The sequence below is a fragment of the Zootermopsis nevadensis genome, unplaced genomic scaffold, assembly GCF_977971745.1.
Source record: "Zootermopsis nevadensis isolate Lab colony 2312 unplaced genomic scaffold, Znev_1.0 Znev_ptg000017l, whole genome shotgun sequence".
NCBI classification, from domain to species: domain Eukaryota; kingdom Metazoa; phylum Arthropoda; class Insecta; order Blattodea; family Termopsidae; genus Zootermopsis; species Zootermopsis nevadensis.
The window spans coordinates 1,467,902-1,492,464 of NW_028259149.1; the positions used below are offsets into that span (position 1 = coordinate 1,467,902).

General features: G+C 43.5%; 1 protein-coding gene and 1 long non-coding RNA gene across 6 annotated transcripts in view; one reads left to right on the top strand and one right to left on the bottom strand.

The window, feature by feature from the left end:
* dare (NADPH:adrenodoxin oxidoreductase, mitochondrial) overlaps positions 1 to 4,944 on the top strand; it is a 24,931-nt gene extending 19,987 nt beyond the window's left edge. For all 5 annotated transcript variants that reach the window (XM_022085355.2, XM_022085356.2, XM_022085357.2 and 2 more), the window contains 2 exons: positions 2,528 to 2,701; positions 3,406 to 4,944. In XM_022085355.2, the coding sequence (XP_021941047.2) occupies positions 2,528 to 2,701; positions 3,406 to 3,548 (317 nt within the window). In that variant the 3' untranslated portion in view covers positions 3,549 to 4,944. The remainder of the gene's footprint in view (positions 1 to 2,527; positions 2,702 to 3,405) is intronic.
* On the bottom strand, positions 1,436 to 18,626 carry LOC147873604 (uncharacterized). Its single transcript, XR_015535433.1, has 2 exons — positions 18,464 to 18,626; positions 1,436 to 2,688 (listed from the first exon to the last, which is right to left on the bottom strand). It is a non-coding gene; the product is annotated as an uncharacterized LOC147873604 (long non-coding RNA).
* Between the last annotated feature and the right edge of the window lie 5,937 nt (positions 18,627 to 24,563).

Genomic DNA, 24,563 nt, shown 5'->3' on the forward strand with positions numbered 1-24,563 from the left:
GAGTTCGCCTTCTCTTTGATAGAATTCATCACGGTCTTTATTTCGAGTACGAAATTTTGTCACTTTCACAGAATGATCTGGAAAATTTCACTGTTCTAGCCTCGAGGCCAAAAGCTCTGCCTTATTCTTTGGCAGTTCGAGATCCCTGATGAGGTCATTAAGCTCACTTTCTGTGATCTTATGTGCTTCAGAAGGATAGAGGCTTATACAAAATGGTGGATCCCTTAACGTAGACAGCTGATGTACTTCTTCATGTATATCAAGCTCAACATGAACATCATCAGTGTCTTCATCTTCAGGTGGTTCAGGAATAGGTAGTAGTTCACCATGAGGGACGGGGAGAATTGCAGATGGTATATTTGGGTACGTCACTGTCCACTTTTTATTCATTGTCATCCCTTTTCGAATAGGAGGCACCATACAGAAATAACAGTCTGTGATGTGATTTGTTGGCTCCCTCCATACCATGGGCACTGAGAAAGGCACAGAACGTCCCTTACGATTCACCCACGCGTCGAGTTTTGATGAGCAGGTAGTGCAGCATGTGTGTGGAGCCCTGTTCTTGTCCTGGTCGCCTACTTTACACCAAAAGTACAATTCGTAAGCCTTTTTTATGGCTTAGTTAATGTACACTTTCTTGAAGCAAACGTGACTTCTCCACATACGTAAAAGACGTTATCCAGGCTATTCACGCAATTACAGGGCATATTAATCTTACACGACACAAATGCTGAATAAGAAGTAGGAATCTCACAGAGAACCGTTAACTTAGAACAAATTACCCGGTACCTGGCCGGATTCGAGGAATACTGCAAGAGTTGAAGATGCATTTGAGGCGGCAACAGCTTTTCACATAATGCAGAACGGGGTGGTGACAATAATGTAGAGTAACTCACCAATGTGATACCCCAGCCGTAATTCGAAAACACGAGCCAATCGACAAATTTTAATGTGATGGTCGTGTTCTGCAGCCTAAAATTAATTATTCGTGTTTTTTCCGTCTAATCACAATTGTATATAAATAAAATTTATACATCATTTACATATTTGATACATCTTTTTACTACATGTTTCGGTTACATAGAACCATCTTCAGGTGTAAAGTTAAAAGTTAAAAATTATAATATTATAAACTAAAACTTAATTACTGTGATTAGATGGAAAAGAACACGAATAATTAAATTTTAATTCACAATATGACGCAATTATATCAACTCAGCCTAAAATTAGTCAAATCGGTAAGTTTCATTTTCATAACATTTTACGTGTTGACCAGTGTTATACACGCCATTTTCATTTCAGTACTGCATGGTCCTGGCGAGACATGTTTATCCTTAAATCTAACAGACACACAAATTTTGAAGGCAGTGAATTCAGAGAAATGGTGCATCAGGTACTAAAGTAAATACGGTATTTTTAAATGCACACAAAACAGTAAGAATTTGTCGAGTTTTTATTCAGGGTGATAATGTTGTGTAAAAACAAGTGAATGTTTGATTAAGCTAGAGGAAAAAGGAACATGGGAAAAATTTGTTATGAATTTAAAGGTAAATTGTAAAGGAAACACAAAGTTTTATTATGCAGTGATGAGGAATAATATGAAGATTGCTGTCTTCTGGGTTATTGCGCTGTGTAGTCTGGTCGATGTTTACCAACGTTTCAGAGGTCATACTGCCTCCGTCATCAGGGCGATGAAGTTATCTCCCTGATGATGGAGGAGGTAAACTTCTACCATACTACGCGATGCAACAACCCAGAAGACAGCAATCTTCATGCTCACCACTGTGAAAACCTCAAATCCTACAGGAATAATATGATTAAAAGAAATTAATTAAAATGTATACTAGATAGAAAAAGGAAAGTTGGCCTGGAGAAAAAGTGTTATTATCTTTAGAAATGAATTGAATACTTTGAGCAATTACTAAACTTACAAAGTATTGTTGGGGACAGTATAGAAAATTGTAATACTTGAGAGAAGGTTACATTTGTAGACAGCAATAACACATATGAAAAATAATACATCACCAATATGATGAAATATCTGTCAACGTGATTAACGCAGTGGTAAAAACTGAGACTCAGTTGTTGTATTGAGTGTTAAGAAAAATTTTAATAGACTGGTGGTAAGGAATCGCCAGACCAGTTTACGAGAACTGAGACAGGAAATTATAAAGTAATTAAAGTGTTGTGCTAGATATTTAAAATTTACAGAAGGATACTATGTAATACAGTTAAAATATTTCTTGGGATTGACTTAGATGCAGCTGCTCTCAAACCGATTTTCTTGAGCTCTTAACGCACGCTTGCCACCATCGGTACAGTCGCTGGAAAGCAGTTCTGGATGGCAGTAACTTCTGACACAGAGCTTAAAAATTTAATTTTCTAACATGCAGCACTTTGAGACAGTTTAAATTCCAATTAATTAATGCTGCACCCAAAAGGTTAAGAACCCAAAACAGATTTTGAAAAATCCTTTTGGAATGTAATGGAAAATTAGAAGACTGAAATGCTGATATTATGTGTGCAGGTCTTTACGTCGCAGGATGGCTTGCCACTGGCCCCGTCGGTGTAATCTTGTCTACCATGACTCAGGCGTTCGGTGTCGGGCGAGCTGTCGAAGCTGATGTGTGCTCTGGGCGTGTGGATGCGTTGCAGGCCAGACCGGGGCACACGGCCGTGGCTAAACTGCTGAGTGACAGAGGTACGTACAGTCATTCATCTGCGTTAAATTTCACATTTTGTTAATTTAACCCCACAAGAACCATTTTTCTTGTGAATTTTCACCGCTATACAAGGGTTTGAATACAGAACATGAAATCTAATCAGATTCTGAAGGTTTCTGGTGATAGTGTTTTATAATGCGGAGAATTGTTCTTTTGCACTCTGTCCATCATCTGAATTATAAAATAATAAAACTGCAGTGTCTCAGAAGCTGGATTCTGCTTCCATCTTCATGTAAAGAAGGAGAAGAGGATAGAAGTCCTGTCTGCTGGTCTGGACCAGGTCTGAGGCTAGCGCAACTAGGGGTCCAACAGATAGGATTTCTGCCCTCTTCCCCTTCTTACCTGAGGACAAGCAGAATCCAGCTTTTGGGTGGTGGACAAAGTTAAGAATAATAATTTTACATATTATAATGAACCATCGTCAGACACCTTCAGACTTTGAGTAGTTTTTATGTTTGTGTTCAGAACTTTGTATAGCTGAGTGGATTCAGAAGAAAAATGTTTTTTTGTAGGATTACATTAACTTAAAAATTGTTAATAATTTAAAGCACGCAACGTCATGCAAAGAAGAAGGACAGTTCACAAATTGTGATGTCTCTCGCTTTACCTCCATCCCCGTCAATATGTAACATCTTTTATGACTCAAGTTCTTTGTCTACCGCCTTCGTATATCATGGTTTAGGGGTGACAACCGTGAGCTGGAAAGACTGGGAGCGTGTCGACGCCGTGGAACGGAGCCGAGGCGAGAAGGTCGGCAAGCCACGTGAGAAGATCGTGGACGTCCAAGAGATGTTGGCAGTATCAGTTGGAGCTGGTGGAACGTAACCCTCACTGTTTGCATTAATATGTATTCTTTGCCGGGTGTGTCAAAAGAACACACAAATTGCTGGTCTCTTCGCAAGCTTCAGCTGAAGAACTTCTGGGTCGATTTTTTGAAATTTCGAGGATGATTTGCCATTAATGGCAACCCCAAACTTGTACTGTTTAATTTTATAAAATAGGGATTAATAACATGGCGGATGCTCATACTACTGAGGTGGGACCAACAGTAGCACCACTGACGACGGTAATAGATAAAAAAAACCACGCATGACATTTGTTAAGGTGTATGAGATTTGTGGTTCGCATGGCACGGAAGATGACGTCGTCCTTGTGGGTCGTGGTACCGTGCGGACTTGTGAGTGGATACCGTCAAGTCTACTTGTCATCACAACGCAGAAGATCATCGTCGTCATTTCGTTTAGGTGATTTTTCTGTAGAGTGTAAAGAAAATATATGATTTTTGAAAATATTGTCTCCGACTTTAAGTTTGACTGTGATGACTAATGAACTATTTTACTTAGGCTCAGGAATTTTTACGCGGATATAGATCATAAATGTACCTAGAGATCGCATGAGATATTGATTGTAAGTAAACGGTTAGTGACGTGGTGGCAGTACAAAACTTTGAGGTTATATTTGACAGATTTAACATGGGGCATAAGTTCTTTGTCCCCTCAAAAGTCTTGACATATTTTTAGTTACAAGCGGTAATAAAAGCATTCGTCCCGAGTCGGATTTGATCATGTTACCATCTGCGCATGAGAACAGAGCACCATCTTTTGAGTTACGTTACATTACAGGTTCTGGTGTTCTGGTCGAATTATCGCAGCTGAATATAACTGAGAGTTGCGGCTTTATTCTGTTAGAACTCGATAAATAACCCTTTGGATTTTGAGTTCATCTCGTTAATATTGAAAATCGAGTCCGTATCGCGAAGGAAATGACCCATCGCCCTTACAAAGATTTGCTAGTTTATGCTGTGTAATCTGAAAATAATACTAAATCCATAAATGAACTCTGTTGGTGAAATGCAGAACTACTGGAAATTGAAGGTGGTCTTGGCCTTAAAAGGTTAAGTATTAATTTTGGAAGGTTATTATAAGAGCAGTGACTACAAACCAAAGTTCTTAATGGACTAAACTGAAATGCTGTCTGAACATTGTCAGCGTGACTTTAGAATTACGATTAGAATTTATTTATATTCCATAGATCCAATACAAGCCAAGGATGTGGAAGATGGTATGAATATTATGAATGTGAATATTTTGTTCAATAAAACACCAAAGAAATGCAGAAAATCCGTGGGCTCTGATACGGATTGCAGCTTTCCAGTCTTGTTGTTTATCGTTAATAAAATGTCAAATATTCGTTGATTAAATTGCATGATTTTTAATCTGTTTCTAAGTGTTTTTTATATTGGATTGCCTCTTCGCGTAGTTTGAGCAGCAGCGTGACGTGGAGTCCTCAACATGGAAGATCTGAAAGATCTCTGATCCCTTGTAAATATAACTTTAGAAACAGAAATCTGTCTAATATCAAGAAATGCTTCGTGCTCCGTCAGGGTCACAGATGCCTCATCAGATTTGGGTAGAACTATCATCAAAATTTTTCGAGTGTGACTGAAATTGACTACAGTAATCTGTACAATGTAACACAAATTTCACATATATTTGAAAACGTTAATAAATCGTGAATTTGAAAATATTGATGCAGGAATTATGACCACTGGGTCACTAATAAAACATGCAGAGACTGTCAGTCATCATTCTATATATTGCGTAAGTTTATGCCCAAGAAGTTATGATGTCAAATGTCAGTGTCTCCTTCATGAGTTTGGCTTATAAAAGCCAGTTTATCAACTCTCAAGTTGGTACCCAACTTCTGTAATCAGCTGAGTGAGCAACCCTCAGTTTCTGAACGCACCCAATCCATTAGTATAGCGAAGATCGTCCGTAATAATTAATTATTTAACGTTTTATATACAATAGAATTTTGTGAAAAACTAAGAATTAACTAATCGACTGATTCAAGAAATTACTAAGACGTAATTGATGTCATTTAGATGTGTGTACATTCGATTCTCTTTGGTTTACACGACATTCTTTGGCTATAATCTGTTGTTGATAAGTTCCGTTCTGCAGTTGACATCTAGACAAGGCGGTGTTTTGGTGTAGTGTGAGGTCAGTCGTAATAAGTAAATATTTTTCTAACGTGTTGGTGGTTTTCTTTGCAATAAAGCGTGGCGATTATGAAACGGATTTCTACTAAAGTGGCGGTATATACATTGTATTACGAATTTCTCTATTAGCGTCTAATTTACGAACGCTTTAAAATGTCAGTTGAGAGTTTGGGTCGCTACGATGAAGATTACGCAATCACAAACCGGAATAACTTAACCTCGTATTAATTTGTGGTGTAGAAAATACTAGTCTTGCAGTGTCCAATGTGATAAGTAATATGAAATATTTTATTTTCGAGTGTTATTTTTACTAGTAAACATTTAGTTACAGATTAGAAAATGTGGGTATATAAAGATCATTTCTGAACAGACGCCAATGTGAATAATCGCAGAGGAATAGTAATGCAGTTATTCTAGACGTGCTTTTTCTTGGTATGTATTTACATTGATGTTTTTATTGTGTGGACGGAAAACATGAAGGCGAGTTTCGGTTCAGTTCTATTAAATTTCTTCTTTTTAAATACATTTTTTCTGATTTTTGATTCTGGAACACGCACACGAAGTTTGTAAACATACTTCTCACTGACCTTATATGTATATAAGCGTAATATCGAGGTGACGGATGCTGTTATATGTAGGAGTCAGCTAAATTGCTTTTCATGCTTGATATTAACATTCGTATGTGCACAGTAATTTCTATATTTTATCTCGAGATGTGAATTCAAGCAACACTTTAAACAAATTTAAAAATGCTTGATAAATGACTTGTAGAAATAACTGAAATACGCGAGGAGACTGTTTTTGATTATAAAACAATTACTTTTACAACGACGAACGTTTTGAAAATTATGAATAAGATCTTGCTGGTTGTGTGCTGATTTATGTTTGATAATTTACTTTTAACAAAAATACAAATTTGGTGTAAGCATTTTTTTTAAACTGATAAAAAGGGAATATAAAGTTTTCCGGATTCTTAACTAAGCACCAAACCATGAAGACCCGTGGGGGAGTGGAAGTTATTTCTTTCTGGTCTACAAACGTTGAAAAATGTAACCCCCGAAATGAACATGACTGTCTCCTGTGCTGTAAGACACGGATAATTTTTCAGAGCTAAAGCAACCGCCCTTGCCAGAAATCGAACCCAGGACGCTTCTCCCAGTGTCCTGACTTCCTTATGTTCACTTCCTGGCCTTAAATCATAATTATACCATGTTTGGTGCAAAACGGTCCCGTTCGTTCTCGAGATGTGATTTACTAAAATAAATAAACCCACAATTTCAGCTACATGTTCAATGCTGAACTTAAACCGGAATTGTTGTGACATATAAATGTTATATTTGCTGTTAAAATAATGTATCATAATTTGAACTTTTCACCAAATATTATTAATACGATTAAATGAAGCATGCAGAATTTTGGACAAAGGCTTTGGAGATCAAGACGTACGTGTAAGGATATAAATCGAAGGATGATATGGAAGAATGTGAGCGAGGGGTTTACATTTGTCTGTACAGGGACCGTTAACTTCTATAAATTAAATTAAAAATTGACAGTGGAACCACAGTTCCGGAGAATTTGACGTAAATACGTCTCTCTATTTAAATTATATTTACGTCTCTGTAATGTAATGTACCATGCCACGGTGGTCTAGCGGTTAGAACGCTGGCCTTGTACTCCTGGGGTCTCGGGTTCGATTCCCGGCGGTGCCCGAATTTATAACTTGTGTTGGGCAAGGCCGTGGTCTAGGCAACACGGAGTTTTCCTCCGTGGCATCCCAACAATTACTCCATTCACACACAGAAGAAGGCAATGGCAAACCACTTCTGGATCATCTGCCAAGAACGTGTATGAACAGGTCCCAGTCCGAGAAAAGGATGGAAGAATCCTGTTCATATGGACCTGTCGTCAGACAGAACACTAAATAAATAATAAGATGAGGTGGTCTAGCGGTTAGAACGCTGGCCTTGTAATCCTGAGGGTCTCGGGTTCGATTCCCGGCGGTGCCCAAATTTATAACTTGTGTTGGGCAAGGCCGTGGTCTAGGCAACACGGAGTTTTCCTCCGTGGCATCCCAACAATTACTCCATTCACACACAGAAGAAGGCAATGGCAAACCACTTCTGGATCATCTGCCAAGAACGTGTATGAACAGGTCCCAGTCCGAGAAAAGGATGGAAGGATCCTGTTCATATGGACCTGTCGTCAGACAGAACACTAAATTAAAAAAAAATGTAATGTAATGAAATGTAAAGTAATGTTTTATAGGTAACAACAATGACGAGCAAACAGATGACGTTTCCTAGGTAACATAACAATGCACGCAAGCTAACCATTGTTGTCGATTTGTTGATACGGATCTTATACATTTTCCTTTCACTTTTTTGCCGAATGACTGATGTGGTCTTCATGGTTATTTGAAATCCCATATGTCATTTTTCTCCTCGCCCGTTAAATCCAAGTTACCAAGACTAATTACAACAAATTTATAAGATTTTAATCCGCACAGTCGCCAACGAGTGGGAGATAATGTTTAGGCAGAAATACTGAGGGGTTATGGACCACATGCAAATTGAAAAAGTAGCTGTGAGGATAATAATAAAATGGATCATTATTAAACTGAAGTTGAGAGGAGCTAGTCATGTAGCACGCTAGGAATAAATTCCTGTCTGGTTTAAGTGGATCGATATTTTGCAAAATAAATTCTACTTCTGTGCTTTAGAACAAATCCATTCGGTCTTAAGAAGAAGAATTTTATTTCTAGGAATCCTCATTTCGTATTATTGCGCAATCGCCAACCAACAACGGGGAACTTTGAGTTCATTTATGATGACGTCATCTAGACGCAGGTGTTTGTTTGATTGTTGCCTTCATTACCAGGGTTTCAATTCAGTGTTTATTTGTAGTTCATTGTTGGCTTCAGTAACAATAGCAGACCGAGTCAGTTCTCGTCGGACTTTGGTCGTTGTTGGTCGTGCATTGAAATCTGTCGTGTGACTCGGACTTCGTTCTGCTTGATTTAATAATAGCGGAGTTTAAATAAGTGTGAATAATTCTCGTACTCAACCAAAGGCAAAGAAGGTAAGAAGCCAGTTTAGTTTTAATGAAGAGAGGCTACGAAATTAGGAATTCTCGGACGGGCAGTCAAGTTCGGTTGATGACAAGAATTTTTTTTATAAATAGAACATAAAATTGGTTTCGAAGATTGGAAAGAATCGCCTCTGAAAGTTTAAATGTTAAAATCCGAAGTTCTAGTGCATTGGAACTTCAATAATTTGCTAATATCGTGAAATTTGACAGTCAGGAAAAATTTCCTAAGATTCTGACATGGAAAAGAAATACAAATACATATATATATATATATATATATATATATATGTAACTTAAACACATTTGCTATTTTGACGTAAATACGTCTATACGGAAGGGTTATTCGACAAAGAAGTAAAAGGAAAATGTGGAAGGAAAACGGTGTTAAATGCGTATCAACAATGTGTAAATATGGACCGACAACAATGGTCAGCTTGCGTGCATTGTTATGTTACCTAGGAAACGTCATCTGTTTACTCGGCATTGTTGTGTTACATTATTGTCGTCAACAATCCATTTCGTTAGTGCGGAAAGAGCTGAGCTGTGAATCGGTTGTAGAAGACGTGCGTCGTAGATAATTTTGTGCTGTTAAAAACGTTTTAGAATATCACAAGTACTTATCTTATATAAGAATTATTAAGAAATCTATTATTTTAGTTGTGATTAAATTGATCATTGCCGGTGGACATCGTGTTCTCTTATAATTGAACAAAGTTTGAGGTAAGGGATTCCTATTTATTATTAATGTTCATCACATTTAATGTTTTTGTGAACTCGCTTAAGAGAATTGGCTTGTCTACTTACAATTATCAACGCATCTGTCGCGTTAAGCGCCCGCCTCTCGAAAACCGTAAGAAATGGATCTGGACATATTGCGTACGAAATACGTATTATCCCTTGAGCTTTCCATATCTGTTTTCAAATTTTACATATCACAAATGGTTTAGGTTCTACAAACATTTATTTATACAAACAAAGGCGCATCTCACTTCACGCTGCTTCTGCGTCTGCGCATTTACGTCAGATTCTCTTTAACCGTGGTTCCACTGTCAATTTTTGACGTAAATACGTCTATAAGGAAGGGACATTCGGCAAAGAAGTGTAACGTAAAACGGAAACGAAAAAGTGTAAGATGGTTACCTAGGAAACGTTACTTCACATTGTATTACATTACATTCGTTATTGCTGCAAGAGCTGAGCTGTGATTCGCTTGTACAAGAAGTGCGTCGTGGAGTAGATAATTTTGTGCTGGTAATGTAAAATAATGTACTTTACATTACATTCAGCTACCACAGACCCATCTTAAGCGTAACTAATTCAAGTTAAATAAGCAATGTCTTAATCAAACTTTACTCAATTGTAAAGCATGTATAAAGGAAATATTTAGAATAAAGCCAATATATAAACTTCCTTTCCGTATAGACGTATTGACATCAAATTCTCCGGAACCGTCGTTCCACTGTCACTTTTTTGCAATATGCATTAAAATTGCGTGTTTTTTAAAAAATCTCTTTGTGTTTAAGAAGAAGTATTTTATTTCTAGGAATCCTCATTTCGTATTATTGCGCAATCGCCAACCAACAACGGGGAACTTTGAGTTCATTTATGATGACGTCATCTAGACGCAGGTGTTTAATTGATTGTTGCCTTCATTACCAGGGTTTCAATTCAGTGTTTATTTGTAGTTCATTGTTGGCTTCAGTAGCAATAGCAGACCGAGTCAGTTCTCGTCGGACTTTGGTCGTTGTTGGTCGTGCATTGAAATCTGTCGTGTGACTCGGACTTCGTTCTGCTTGATTTAATAATAGCGGAGTTTAAATAAGTGTGAATAATTCTCGTACTCAACCAAAGGCAAAGAAGGTAAGAAGCCAGTTTAGTTTTAATGAAGAGAGGCTACGAAATTAGGAAATCTTTTATCGGCTGCCACGTTTATTTAAAGACAAGTAATTTGCGACAAATGGAACGAAATTTGTTTTCGAAGAAGGGTTTCTGTTACGCAAAAGATTTCGAAGTATGAAAGAATCGGCTCTGAAAGTTGATATTTTAAAAGTCAGATTTCTTTAAATATGACAGTGGAAAGGAATTTTTCAGAATGTCGGAAATGATAAGGAAAATCAAATTGGGAATGTGAGTTTTTTTCGTCAGGTAATAGCGATTAGCCGCGTCTTCAGGAGTAAATATTTAGACATCATTAAACAATTCTTTTAAGTCGTTGGCGTGTCATTATAGTTATAAATTGTTATATTTTAATATAAAGTCACATAGTTATGTCATCTGTTAAAATTCCTTCTATTCCTCTTGAAGTTTTACTAGATTTTACATGCACGTTGACAATATCTATGGAACGTCTTGTTTACTCGGCATTGTTACCTAGGAAAACGTGTAAGATCCATATCAACAATGTGTAAATATGGACCGACAACAATGGTAAGCTTGCGTGCATTGTTATGTTACCTAGGAAACGTCGCCTGTTTACTCGGCATTGTGTTTCGTTATTACCGTCAACAATCCACTTTTGTTATTGCGGTAAGAACTGAGCTGTGAATCGCTTGTAGAAGACGTGCGTCGTAGAGTAGATAATTTTGACATTACATTCATTGTATTTATTACTTAAATATAATTTAAATACAGAGACGTATTTACGTCAGATTCTCCGGAACCGTGGTTCCAATGTCAATTTTTGTTCAATGACTATTATGATTTTAATGCTTGAAAATTTCTAATGATTCTGATCATATTATATTTTGGACAGGATTCACATGGATCAGTACAGGGAGTCGTAGTGGATGCAGGTAGCTCAGGATAGAGTCCGGTGGCGGGCTTTTGTGAACGCGGTGATGAAAATTAGTGTTTGAAGAATAAAGTGCAACTATTATGTGAGAAGCGAGTGTGCTAATGCGGTGCTTGGCGGAGCCACTGTTGGACGAGCTCGAGGTACAGCGTCACCATCTGCCGGTCGGTGGAAGAACGAGGAGATCACTGCAGCCTCGCCGAAAGGTAGGAAAGCGACAATATTATTTTGTACGACAGAACCAGGACGACAGGGCGTGATCATGTCTAATATTTGTGCTTTCTTCACAGAGAGAGATGGACTGAGACTGAGAAACAAAAATTCTACTAAAAATTGGTGAACTTTTAACGAGGTCTCTGACCATCTTCAGCGTGTCGATGAACGGATGAAAGAAAATTAATTATTGAGACAAGAAGTAAATATTATTCGTTTAGGAAAAGCAAAGAAAGAAATTTGAAGAGAAATGCTGTGAGCACATTAACGACTTCCAAGTGATCGAATTTCTGATAAATTGTTCGAGTATAATCTGAAAGGAGAAATGGTGAGAGGGCGAAGGTTTAAGAGGAGTCTGAAGTGATGAAAATTTTTCGAGGTGATGGTAGAATACCGGAATGGAATTCGATGGCGGTTCTTAAGGCATATACGTTTCTGACGTAAAAGAGAGCTGAAGATTTGAGAATAGGTTTACAAAGTGTGTCCGAAACGATCTACAACATTTTCGAGAATTCATCTATTGAAACGCAAAACCTGTTTGAATAGCACACGTTGAATACAAAAACATGTTCAAATGGTCGTCAGCGTAAAGAAAGTTATACAAACCAAACATTGGTAATGAACGTACCACAAACGAACGCGAGGTAATTGGAGGTCGCGTTAGAAATTTAGGTTGGCAACCACAGATTGGGGCGGGGAGGGGCCCCAATCCTTACATTCTAATATTAACGTACGTCGCACCGAAGGGGCCCATGCAGTTGAAGCGGTGTCACCCAGGTGCGTGGCCTGCGGGGACGCTCACCAATCCGGGTCGTGTGCTACCCCCAAGCAGCAGCTTAAGGGCTGCAGCTGCGGGGGCAACCACACTGCGAACTATAGAGGTTGCAGTAAGTGGAAGGAAGCCAAGGCGGCCGCTGCAAAGCTTGCGAGAGGAGAACGCTGCAGAAAGGACGGCGTCTCCACGCGCCTGCCAGCGCCCAAATCGGCGCCAGCTAAGCCTTCACCGGAACAGGAGAACTTGGGCCCTGGGTGGAGCCACGTGGTCCGTGGTGGCCGCGTCGTCAAGGCTCAGGCAATGAAGAACCCAGCTCCAACGCCATCCGGCGCCGTTGCACGGACTGAGAGGCAGGCTGTCCCTAAGGACGGCCGTACCAAGCCCGCTCGTCCTGTGGTGCCGGTGGCAAATCCACTGCACCTGTTCCCAAGAAGACTGACCCCACCCCACCCAAGGGTCAGTCCCCGCTCCAGGGCATCTCAGATCTCCTGGAGATCATCCCAACACAGGCCTGCGTCGAGATGACACGCCGTCTCCTCGCCGCGGTCACTTCCCTCCCAATCGGGGAGGCTCGTCCGCGAGCCATCCTCAAAACCGTTCTCCTCTTCATGGCCGACAATGACTGCACGGCCTAGAGGACACGGAGGTAAGGTCTTGCGGCTGGCTTATTGGAACGCCGACGGTGTTCGCGGCAGGAAGCTGGAGCTGGAGCAGTTCCTCGGTGACCACGGAGTCGATGTTTGCCTCCTGAACGAGACGCACCTCACATCGGGTCGGGCCTTGAGGTTCGCGAACTACGTTTGCCACCGTACGGACCGCCCGACGCTGGGGGGCGGCACAGCGATCCTTGTCCGCAGGGGCATTGATCATTACCCTGTGCCGGTCTCGGGTCTGCAGCAACTGGAAGCAACCGCCATTCACCTGGTGCTGGCAACCAGGAAAGTCAAGCTCGTGGCGGCATACCTCGCACCCACCCGGCCCTGGATTGAGTCGGACCTGACCGAGTGCTTGAGCGGGGGTGTCCCGGTCCTATTGGCCGATGACCTCAACACGAAGCACAGGGACTGGAATTCTAGGCTGATCTCTGCTAGGGGCTCGCTCCTGCGTGATTACGCCAACAGAAATTCCTGCTTGATCTACGGGCCGGATACACCAACCACGGCTCCATACACACACAACGCAGTTTGAATGGTCGTGCCCCCGCCACGACGCAACCCCGTTAGCGTTGGCATAATTTCCGTTTTTAGCTTAAGACCATGTACCATTTCCATCAATGCGTTTCATACGCAGGAAAGGTGTCACCTAGCAAGGGACGATGCCTCCGCCCTTAGTTATCTTTTTGGTTGGTTGGTTCCACTTACGGATGATTTTCCAAAAAATGAATTTTGAGAAGTTCAATGGAGGTTGCATTAGAAATTTAGGTTGGCAATCACAGGTTGGGGCGGGGTGGGGCCCCAATCACTACGTTCTAAAATTAGTAATGTAATTGTGTAAAGGTGAACTACGTTGTATTAAGTTTACGTTTCAGAATCAATTTCATGTTGCAATTAAGAATTTAATGTCGATCCACTGCAACAGTTCTTTTACGATTGTATGCTTTTGTGTATGGAATGACAACTTCAGACCTAATTGCGGTAGTAGTTAGTATCCCTAATTTGTCCTGTAATGAATATGAGGAAATTCGTTCTTTGGTGTCCTCCGTGTGAGTTTGATCGTTTCAGATGTTGTATGGGCTCATTTGCAAAAGCTTACAGTCGCCGATGATGACGTTGGGAGGAGCGACATTCTTCCCAGTTTCTACGTACTATTCATGTGCCACTTTAGCACCGAGGGATATACGTATCTAAGCAAATTGAAAAGCTAGATGATGTGGAATTTATCGACAGGTCTTTTAAAACATGCTTGGATTTAAACTGGGAAGTTTCTCCTGTGTATAATTTGAATGTGCGTTTTTGCTGACGTCAGAAGCATGGAACCACCGTTAGAAGTCTCGTGTCGTTAAAGCAAACACCAAGTTGTAAATTTGTGGCGTATAACAAATTCTAAGTTTCGAGCTGTATATTTACACGGCTAGTTTAAATGAATGTTGATCGCGAACTTAGTATATGAATTTCTGCGTCTCAAAGAGATTTTCTTATCTAATGTGAGTATTTATCTTAAATTGCTTGCAGCAAATTCTACGGTTTGTAGTGTTTCCGTTCAGATTTTGACAAATTGATGCGTGTGGAATTTTTTAAGTTGTCTGGGATGGCACATATTTCCGATGATAAAGAGACGCTTTGGGTCCAGAGAAGGTAAACCGCAATCGGTTAGCAATGTTCGAATGTTTCTGATCTCGAAGAAGCTGAGTAGAAGGAGATGGAAGATGATCTCATCGGGAGTTGTATTGGCCTTTGTCGGGGTCTTCGCTTCGGGAGTTCTAATGTTTGGGGGCCCACGACATATGAACTGTGGAGAAACACAAGTCGCACATTTTTATTCTCGGCACCATCAAGTATTAGACGTTCGGTTATGTGAGTACCCTCTTTTAAAGAATTTTTCTAATGGCGTAAATGCTGGGGTTGTTTTACCACTCATTTAACCGCGGATGGGGGATCAGTAATTGCAGGGATACGTGTAATGCATTAAGCACTTGTTAACTTTCGCTTGTCAAGAAAGTTAATGTTTATGAAGTACATGCCGAAATGTGGATATTGCATTCTTTTTTCGTTTGTTACGACGGATTACCTGAATAGTTTTATTGGATATTTAACTGTCAAGTCATATTTTGTAAATGAATACGTAAAAAGCCGACAGCTGACATCGACTATGAACATTTTGTGATCCTACTTTAGATGTTTTCCATTCCAAAATGCTGGAAGTACGGATATGTGTCCCATTCGGGCAAACTAATTTTGTTATTTTCGAGATAATATAATTTTGTATTTGATTTTTCCAAATTTTGTTTTTAATTTTGGAAACTTTTGGAAATTACATTTTTATGTTAATTAGGCATATTCCAGTAATTACAAGAAATTGAAACCTGTCATCTTTATGGAGTAGGCCCACGTGTGCACAGAATAGACAGGCAAACAGGCTGAGGGAAAAATCCATTGCATCCGTCTGGGTTCGAACGTAGATGGTCAACTCAACTTAATAATTACCGGCGCTGGCTGACATAATTACTTCGACTCGTTTGAAGGCTAAAGTTCCCAGTTCTTATTGCTTTTACATGAATCAAATTAAAACTGGTAATTTTTCAGATATTTGAATCATATCTTCAAAAGTATTGGATGCTCGCGGGTGCCAGATCCAATGTACATATAGACACTAAATGACGAATCCATTGCTGCTGTAGGAGTTCGAGCCCTTTTCGTCTATTCGTCGTAATTTGACACAACTCCGAATGAGCTGAATTTGATGGTACCTTTGAAAGGCTGTGTGATTCGTATATCGTGAAGTTGAAATCTATGCGTTTTTTAGCTAATTATAAATGAAATTACTAATAAATTTTTTTTTGATATTATTTTAATTCAAAATTCCCGCAAATTCTAAGTATATAAGAATTATGCTAATGGTAATTTTGCAGATATATGACACCCTTGCACCAACGTATTGGATGGTCACGGGTCCCGAGATCCGGTGCACATGTAGAGGCTGAGGGAGGGATCCATTGCCCCTGTAGATAATCGAGCACCGATCCTTCGTTAAGCGTAATCGGACATTACACCGAATCAGCTATATTTGATTGGATCGCTGTTATAAGAACTACGAAAAGTTTTAACGACTTTGGTTCATATCTACTTACGGATGATTTTCCAGAAAAGGAATTTTGAGAAGCTTTATTATATGAAATATTTAATTTGATACTGCTTTGTAGAACTTAACTCCATATGAAATACGCTAATTTTGGTAATTTTTCAGATATTTGAGTCGTATGAAAAAAGTATTGGATGCTCTCAGATCCCCTGATCCCTTGTAAATTTGGAGGCTGAGGGAGGAATCCATTGGCCTTTCAGGTTTTCGAGCTTGTTTCGTGGATTCAGTGAAAACAAACACAATTCCGACTGAAATGCGTTGGATCGACCTGTTGGAAGGCTGTGGGATATGTATATCTTCGTATCTACATTTATGTGGCTCTTATCTAATTTAGGATGGTTTTACAAAGCAAATATCTTTGAGAAACTTTAGGTATTTTTAATTTTTATTTTGAAAATAACCGGTAGTTTTATCTTTTATTTGAATTATGCAAATATTGCTAATTTTCCAGATATTTTAAAGATATTTACCAATGTTTGGGATGCTGATCCGCTGTACATATAGAGGCAGGGGGAGGAAACTTTCATCCTGTGGGTGTTCGACAACCTTTCGTCCCGCCAGCGTAATCGGACTCCACACGGACTGTACCATGTTTGGTAGGGTACTTGGAAATTGGAGGTTGCATTAGAAATTTAGGTTGGCAACCACAGATTGGGGCGGGGTGGGGCCCCAATCATTACGTTCTAATATTAATCATGCAATTGTGTGATGATGAGATAGTCAGAGTGATTGGTGAGGAGGAGAATATTCTTCGCGGATTGAGAGAACCCTGCGAGCACCGGAACGTTGTATTTACTGTCTGCGAATGGACAAGAAGGAATTGGTCTTTCTCAGGGGCCACTTCGCCGAGCTTTCCCAGGCCGTCCTGAGGAAGCTGAAGGCGGATATCATCGCTGAGAGAAGACTGGAAACCGTGAATTCCGCCGCGGACAAAGGGTTGGGCGATCGACTCACTGGCCAGTCCAGTTATCTCAAGCAGGTCTGAAACGTATGTTGGGATGTGGGTTGGTTCGTGCTTCCCACAATGCACCGAGAGCCACCGCGGACTTGGACTCGTCCGACTCGGGCTGTTCGATGGAACGTGTCACTTGGCGCCCGGCGCCAGGGCTAATATTCGGAGCCGGGTCCCCGTATCTGACCGCCCAGTCGAAGTCTCTCTTCGCCCAAGGCCATGTGGATAAACTCACTGCCTCCACGGGCGATCACGTCGATGCCAGCGGCCGGCAACTTAACCATGCTGAGGTCATCGCGGCGTGCACCGTGGTAGTGGCCGGGCGACCCGTTAAATGGGCGGCCGCTGAGGTGGATTCCTCGGTACCGCTCATCACTTAACCTGGGGCCTGAGCTGAGGGTAAATATGCGAGGGACAAGAAGGCGCCGCAGAATTCCCCCCGTGTCCACTTTCCCCAGAGAGGAGAGAGGCGCCGCGTTGAAACCGCCGAGCGGGACGGTGAAGCCCCTAGCCACGAGACCCGGTTCCCAGCCGGGATTCGCTTCCTCGACGGAGGAGACACTGAGGCGCAGGTCTTCCGGGGTTTCCGGTGACTTGTCCGCAGCTACGTTCTGACTATGTTCAAGACAAAGATTATAGGTGAAATTTTCTTTAATCCCCTTATTTACGTATAGTGATTTCTCTGAACGAATCCTTACGTATGAAGCTACAACGCGCTTACATAACCTTAGTCACTATCAGATTCTTCGCCATAAAAATATTTCTGAACTCATTTTGTGCATTTCTTAGTCTTGTGACGTATCTGTGCACGTATAGGCACCTGTTAGAATACATAAAGAAAAGTTTTTGTGCGTAATTCGTTGTAGATAAAGTCGGATGTTGGTTATCGTGGCCTTTAGGGTTGAGTTAGGTTACGTTAGATTAGGTTAATGGGGCATCTGCGCAGAAGGTGATGCGCATTGACTTGTGCAAATTGTCTAGCTTACGGCATCGTATGAGTTTTATTATCGATTACGGGATATTAAAAACTCGAATATTTCAATGTTCTCAAATTATAGAACAATCTTGTGTTTGAGTCACTGCCATACTTTTACACTTGAAAAACTTTACATTGGTTGCCTACCTGTGGACCTCCCAACACAATTGGGTCACGTCACTTATCCATGTTTTTACGCAGTTGCAGTTGTTGAATTGCTTGTGTGGTCTAATTACGCTTAATGGCGACTCTTCAATCTGGACCAGACGACTGTTCCAAGACAGAATCAGTACTGACTGACTTCTGATTGGTCCTCAATGCCATACGAAAGTACTGATTTCTTTCCATTGAGGTCATCACAGATGCCACGTCTTATCTTTGGTTCCGTATTTTTCCGACAGACTGCGTCTTTGTGTTTGTACGTCGTGTCCTCGAGTAAATGTGAGGCAATATTTGCGATATATTTTGTTGACCTTTGACATAGGACACCAATATGTTACCACACGTTTGACGTGTGCCACGAATTCCGCGCCCACCAAGCATTGCAATTAATGTACCAGAGGTTTTATATTCATATTTTTTGTGAGGCTATTTATATTAATAAATGACGTACTATCATTGACGTATGTTTATTCCGATTCTTTCGTTACATGATACTTATTTATAGTGAGTTAGATTGGGTCATCGCTACGCATGAATCTGCTACGTATTTGCGTCAACATCTACACTGCATCAATTTTGCAAGAAATAATTCTTGTTTAAAACATTATGTAATTTTAGACGTGTTATGATGTATTACACGCATATAAGCACTATTTGTGTTATATGGGGATTGTGTGAGCGCGTAATATCCTTATTGATAAGTGGTCGTGGCCGACTGTGCGTATCCTCCACCTCACGACTTTGATGCCTCCGTGCGAATTTCTAAAAGGCGATAAGACATAATAGAGTATGGATATCATTAACGTACCTGTGGCATGACTTCCATACAAAATTTCAATAATTTCTGCGCATCCATTCGCTTTTACCAAAATTCGTGCGCAGGAAACCATTTTGCACAGATACAGATTTCATCGTTTTGGTTGCTTTGGGTTAGGTTAGGTTAGTGGGGCACCTGCGCAGACGTTGTCGCGCAGTGCAGTCGTATGACGTGCGCATGTGAGGGCACCTTGAGGTCGTTATGGTTAATTGTAAATTATTAAAAACTCAAAAATTCGATTCCGTCACTTTAAAAAGTATATTATATTTTGGGCTTCACTTTCATACCTAATTTAAACTTTTTACAAGGATATTATATTGGACTCATACTTTTATTAATTGCAAGTACACAAATCACTTATCACTTAAATATGATGTTATTGAATATTTCATTGTGGAAGTATATATTGTGACGTGTTGCGGTTGGCATTGTTGAACTGTTTAATGACATTGTTGTATTCATGCATTGTTGCGTTTAGCATTGTTGTGTTTACATTGTTGCGTCTGTTTATTGACATTGTTGCATAGACATTGTTGTAATTGTATAAAAGCCGATTGACAATCGGTTCTCTTCATTTCCGCGAGAAGACACATCCAACAGCCCCGAGCAGTGCAGTTCCTCGGACAGCCGATCCAATGGGTCAAAACAGCACAGTATCTGGGGGTCACCCTTGACGCCGGGCTTACTTGGTCGGCGCACGTCAACCAAGTGGGAAAGAAGGCAGCGCAACGATTAGGTGTGCTAGGCCCGCTTATCAATAGGAGAAGTGGCCTGTCAATCAGGAACGGTGTACTACTCTATAAGCAGCTCATCCGTCCCATAATGGATTACGCATGCCCGATCTGGAGGTCAGCTGCCCACAGCCACGTCCAGAAGCTGCAAGTTCTGCAATCCAAGTGTCTTCGAATTGTTACTAACGCGCCCTGGTACGTTAGTAACAGGCAAATACATGAGGATCTGGGGGTCCCTTTCTTTGCCGACCACATCAGAGCACTAACTGAGAGGTTTGACTCGAGGTTAGCTGGTGTGGGGAACCCCTTAGTTCGGCAACTCGGAAGACACTCGTGCCGAATGAGGGCTGCCAGAGTTCACCCAAGGGCAACCGAGGGCGACTGATGTTCAGCAGGCCAGCCGAAGCCATCCCCAAAAGACGGCCAAGTCAGCACAACGAGTGGTTAGACTACTCGGCTACCCTGACTGAGGTTTTCCGTGCTTTCCTCAGTTGTAAGGCGAATGCCAGGGTATAACTTAATAGGGGCACGGCCCGCCACCCTTCCCCCCGATCATGGAGGCCATCAGCTGAAGTGATCTTCCCCCCATGCCGCAGAGGCCTTCAGCCGAAACGGCCCCTCCCTCTCTGGGTTCATACCCCAGAGACCCAACCAACCAAATTCCTTCGACAACTTGCCTGACAGGATAACCTCCCATCAGCAGCAACAAATCCCAGTTTGAATGGTCGAGGCTCCCGCCACGACGAAACCCCGTTAGCGTTAGCAAAATTTCCGTTCTTATATTACGACCGTTTACCATTTCCAGCAATGCGTCTTGTGCGCAGGAATGGTTTCACCTAGGTAGGGACGATGCTTGCGCTTGCGCAGGCCTCTGCCCTCAGTTAGCTTCTTTGGTTGGTTTGGTTGGTTGGCTTTGAGATTAGTAACTCTGCGAGAAAATCCTACTAACGAGGGTCCTACACGAGGTCAGTGAACGCGGGCTGCTGCGCGACGAGCAGTTTGGGTTTCGACCCAGACACAGCACATCGTTACAGCTGGCTCGCCTCGTCGAAAGGGTCAACAGAAACCTTGATGAGAAGCGGCTAACCGGCGCGGTTTTCCTGGACGTGGCCAAAGCCTTCGACACAGTCTGGGTCCAAGGCCTCCTATACAAACTGACCGTCCTCAACTTCCCGTCGTACTTGGTAAAAACCATCTCTTCCTACCTCGCTGACCGGACATTCCAGACATCCTTCCAGTCGGCCACGTCCACACGTCGTACCATGCGGGCTGGAGTTGTGCAGGGCGGAATTCTCTCCCCTGTGCTCTTCAGTCTGTATGTCAACGACATACCCACACCGTCCCGCCACGTCGAGTTAGCACAATACGCGGACGACACGGCTCTAGTAGTCACGTCCCGTAGCCCAACGCTTCTCGTCAGGTATCTGGAGACCTACCTCAGTAGACTTGAGCTCTGGCTCAGGGCCTGGAGGATTGCTATCAACGTCTCGAAGAGCACCGCGGTTCTCTTCATTTCCGCGAGAAGTCACATCCAACAGCCCCGAGCAGTGCAGTTCCTCGGACAGCCGATCCAATGGGTCAAAACAGCGCAGTATCTGGGGGTCACCCTTGACGCCGGGCTTACTTGGTCGGCGCACGTCAACCAAGTGGGAAAGAAGGCAGCGCAACGATTAGGTGTGCTAGGCCCGCTTATCAATAGGAGAAGTGGCCTGTCAATCAGGAACGGTGTACTACTCTATAAGCAGGTCATCCGTCCCATAATGGATTACGCATGCCCGATCTGGAGGTCAGCTGCCAACAGCCACGTCCAGAAGCTGCAAGTTCTGCAATCCAAGTGTCTTCGAATTGTTACTAACGCGCCCTGGTACGTTAGTAACAGGCAAATACATGAGGATCTGGGGGTCCCTTTCTTTGCCGACCACATCAGAGCACTAACTGAGAGGTTTGACTCGAGGTTAGCTGGTGTGGGGAACCCCTTAGTTCGGCAACTCGGAAGACACTCGTGCCGAATGAGGGCTGCCAGAGTTCACCCAAGGGCAACCGAGGGCGACTGATGTTCAGCAGGCCAGCCGAAGCCATCCCCAAAAGACGGCCAAGTCAGCACAACGAGTGGTTAGACTACTCGGCTACCCTGACTGAGGTTTTCCGTGCTTTCCTCAGTTGTAAGGCGAATGCCAGGGTATAACTTAATAGGGGCACGGCCCGCCACCCTTCCCCCCGATCATGGAGGCCATCAGCTGAAGTGATCTTCCCCCCATGCCGCAGAGGCCTTCAGCCGAAACGGCCCCTCCCTCTCTGGGTTCATACCCCAGAGACCCAACCAACCAAATTCCTTCGACAACTTGCCTGACAGGATAACCTCCCATCAGCAGCAACAAATCCCAGTTTGAATGGTCGAGGCTCCCGCCACGACGAAACCCCGTTAGCGTTAGCAAAATTTCCGTTCTTATATTACGACCGTTTACCATTTCCAGCAATGCGTCTTGTGCGCAGGAATGGTTTCACCTAGGTAGGGACGATGCTTGCGCTTGCGCAGGCCTCTGCCCTCAGTTAGCTTCTTTGGTTTTTGGGGTTTTTTGCTTTGAGATTAGTGTAGTAGGTGAGATTGTGGAAGAAATACTGCGAAGAGAGCTGAAGTGTGAATCGCTTGTAGGAGAAGTGTGTTGTAGACGAGATTATTTTGTGCTGTAAAGACGTTTTGGTTGATTAAATTCATTATTGTTGGAAGACTTTGTGGTCTCTTACAATCCCCGCAAGAAATCAAGGGTTACAATCAAGGTTGTATACCGACCCACGCTACAATATGTTGTCACACGAAGAAGAATTTATTAAGAGAGACTCGGAGGACTGGCATTCGGTGGGAAACTGATCTCTGCTCTCGGATTGACTGACCTCTACTCTCCATGGAAGGCAACGAGTTGTCCTTTCTAAAGGCCCATCTCCCTGAGCTGCTCCAGCAGGTCCGGAAGCAGCTGATGGACGCCATCGCCGCGGAAGAGAAGAGGCAGCGGGCAGCAGCAACTGCCGTGGCCCGATGCCTACTCGAGCCAACGCCGGCAAGAGGAAAGCCAACGAGTTGGACTTGTCCAACTCGGGCGGTTCGTCAGAACCCGCATCCAGGCGCCCGGCGCCCGGGCCACTGTCCGGAGCCGGGTCCCCTCCTCTGCCGGCACCGGCAAAAGTTCATCGGCTCGATGGCCAGGCGGTAGCAGCAACCACCTCCACGAGCGAACAAGCCACCTCGCGTGGCCGGCAACTTGGCAGCTATGCCGAGGTCAGCGCGGCGTACACCGGGGTAGTGGCCGGGCGACTGGTTAAAGGGGCGACTGCTGGGGTGGATTCCTGGGCACCGCTCCCCACTAAAGCCGGGGCCTCGCAAGAGGTTAAAGGAGTGAGGGACGTGAATTCGTCCCGCGGACCTCCCCCGCTCACCCCGCCGCGCTGAAACCGCCAAGCGGGACAGTGAAGCCCGCAGCCAAGGGACCCGGCTCCCGGCCGGGACCCGCTTCCTCGATGGAGGAGGCACCTGGGCGCAGGTCTCCCCGGGCTTCCGGGGACCTGTCCGGGCCGCTCACTGGCATGTCATTTGACGCCGCTTCTTTCTTCCACGCTCAAGTGGACAAAACGGCTCCGGGGGAGCGCCGTAACAAAACCCCGGTGTACGTCTCTGGGGTGAAGGACGTACGCGGCTTCCTGCAAAGGATTCGCGATGAGTCGGCTTACGGGATCGTGGCGCAGATGAAGGGAGACCTGGTAACTCTTGTGCCTGAGACCGCCGACGGGTTACGGGCCACCGCCAGGGTCCTGCAGTCCCTCGGTGAGGGCGAGGTTGTGAGTTTTCACACATTCTCCCACCCCGAGGATCGGTGCCTGCGCCTGGTGATTAAAAACCTGGGCGTTCGCATTAGGACGGGACGCACGAGGGGGTGAGAGGGATAGAGAGGTGTCCTATATTCTCGGATAGCCGGATCGACTTACTCTCCATGGAAGGCAACGACTTCGCCTTTCTAAAGGCCCATCTCCCTGATCTTCTCCAGCAGGTACGGAAGCAGCTCATCGACGCCTTCGCCACCGAAAAGAAGAGGCAGCGGGCAGCTGCTACAGCCGTGGCCGGAGGACCTCCTCGAGCCGGCGTCGGCAAGAGGAAAGCCAACGAGTTGGACTTGTCCAACTCGGGCGGTTCGACGGAACCCGCATCTAGGCGCCCGGCGCCCGGGCCACTGTCCGGAGCCGGGTCCACTCCTCTGCCGGCCCCGGCAAAAGTTCATCGGCCCGATGGCTCGGCGACGGCAGCAACAGCAACTTCCACGGGCGAACAAGCCACCTCGTGTGGCCGGCAACTCGGCAGTTATGCTGAGGTCAGCGCGGCGTACACCGGGGTAGTGGCCGGGCGACTGGTTAAAGGGGCGACTGCTGGGGTGGATTCCTCGGCACCGCTCCCCACTAAAGCCGGGGCCTCGCAAGAGGTTAAAGAGTGAGGGACGTGAAGTCGACCCGCGGACCTCCCCCCGCTCACCCCGCCGCGCTGAAACCGCCA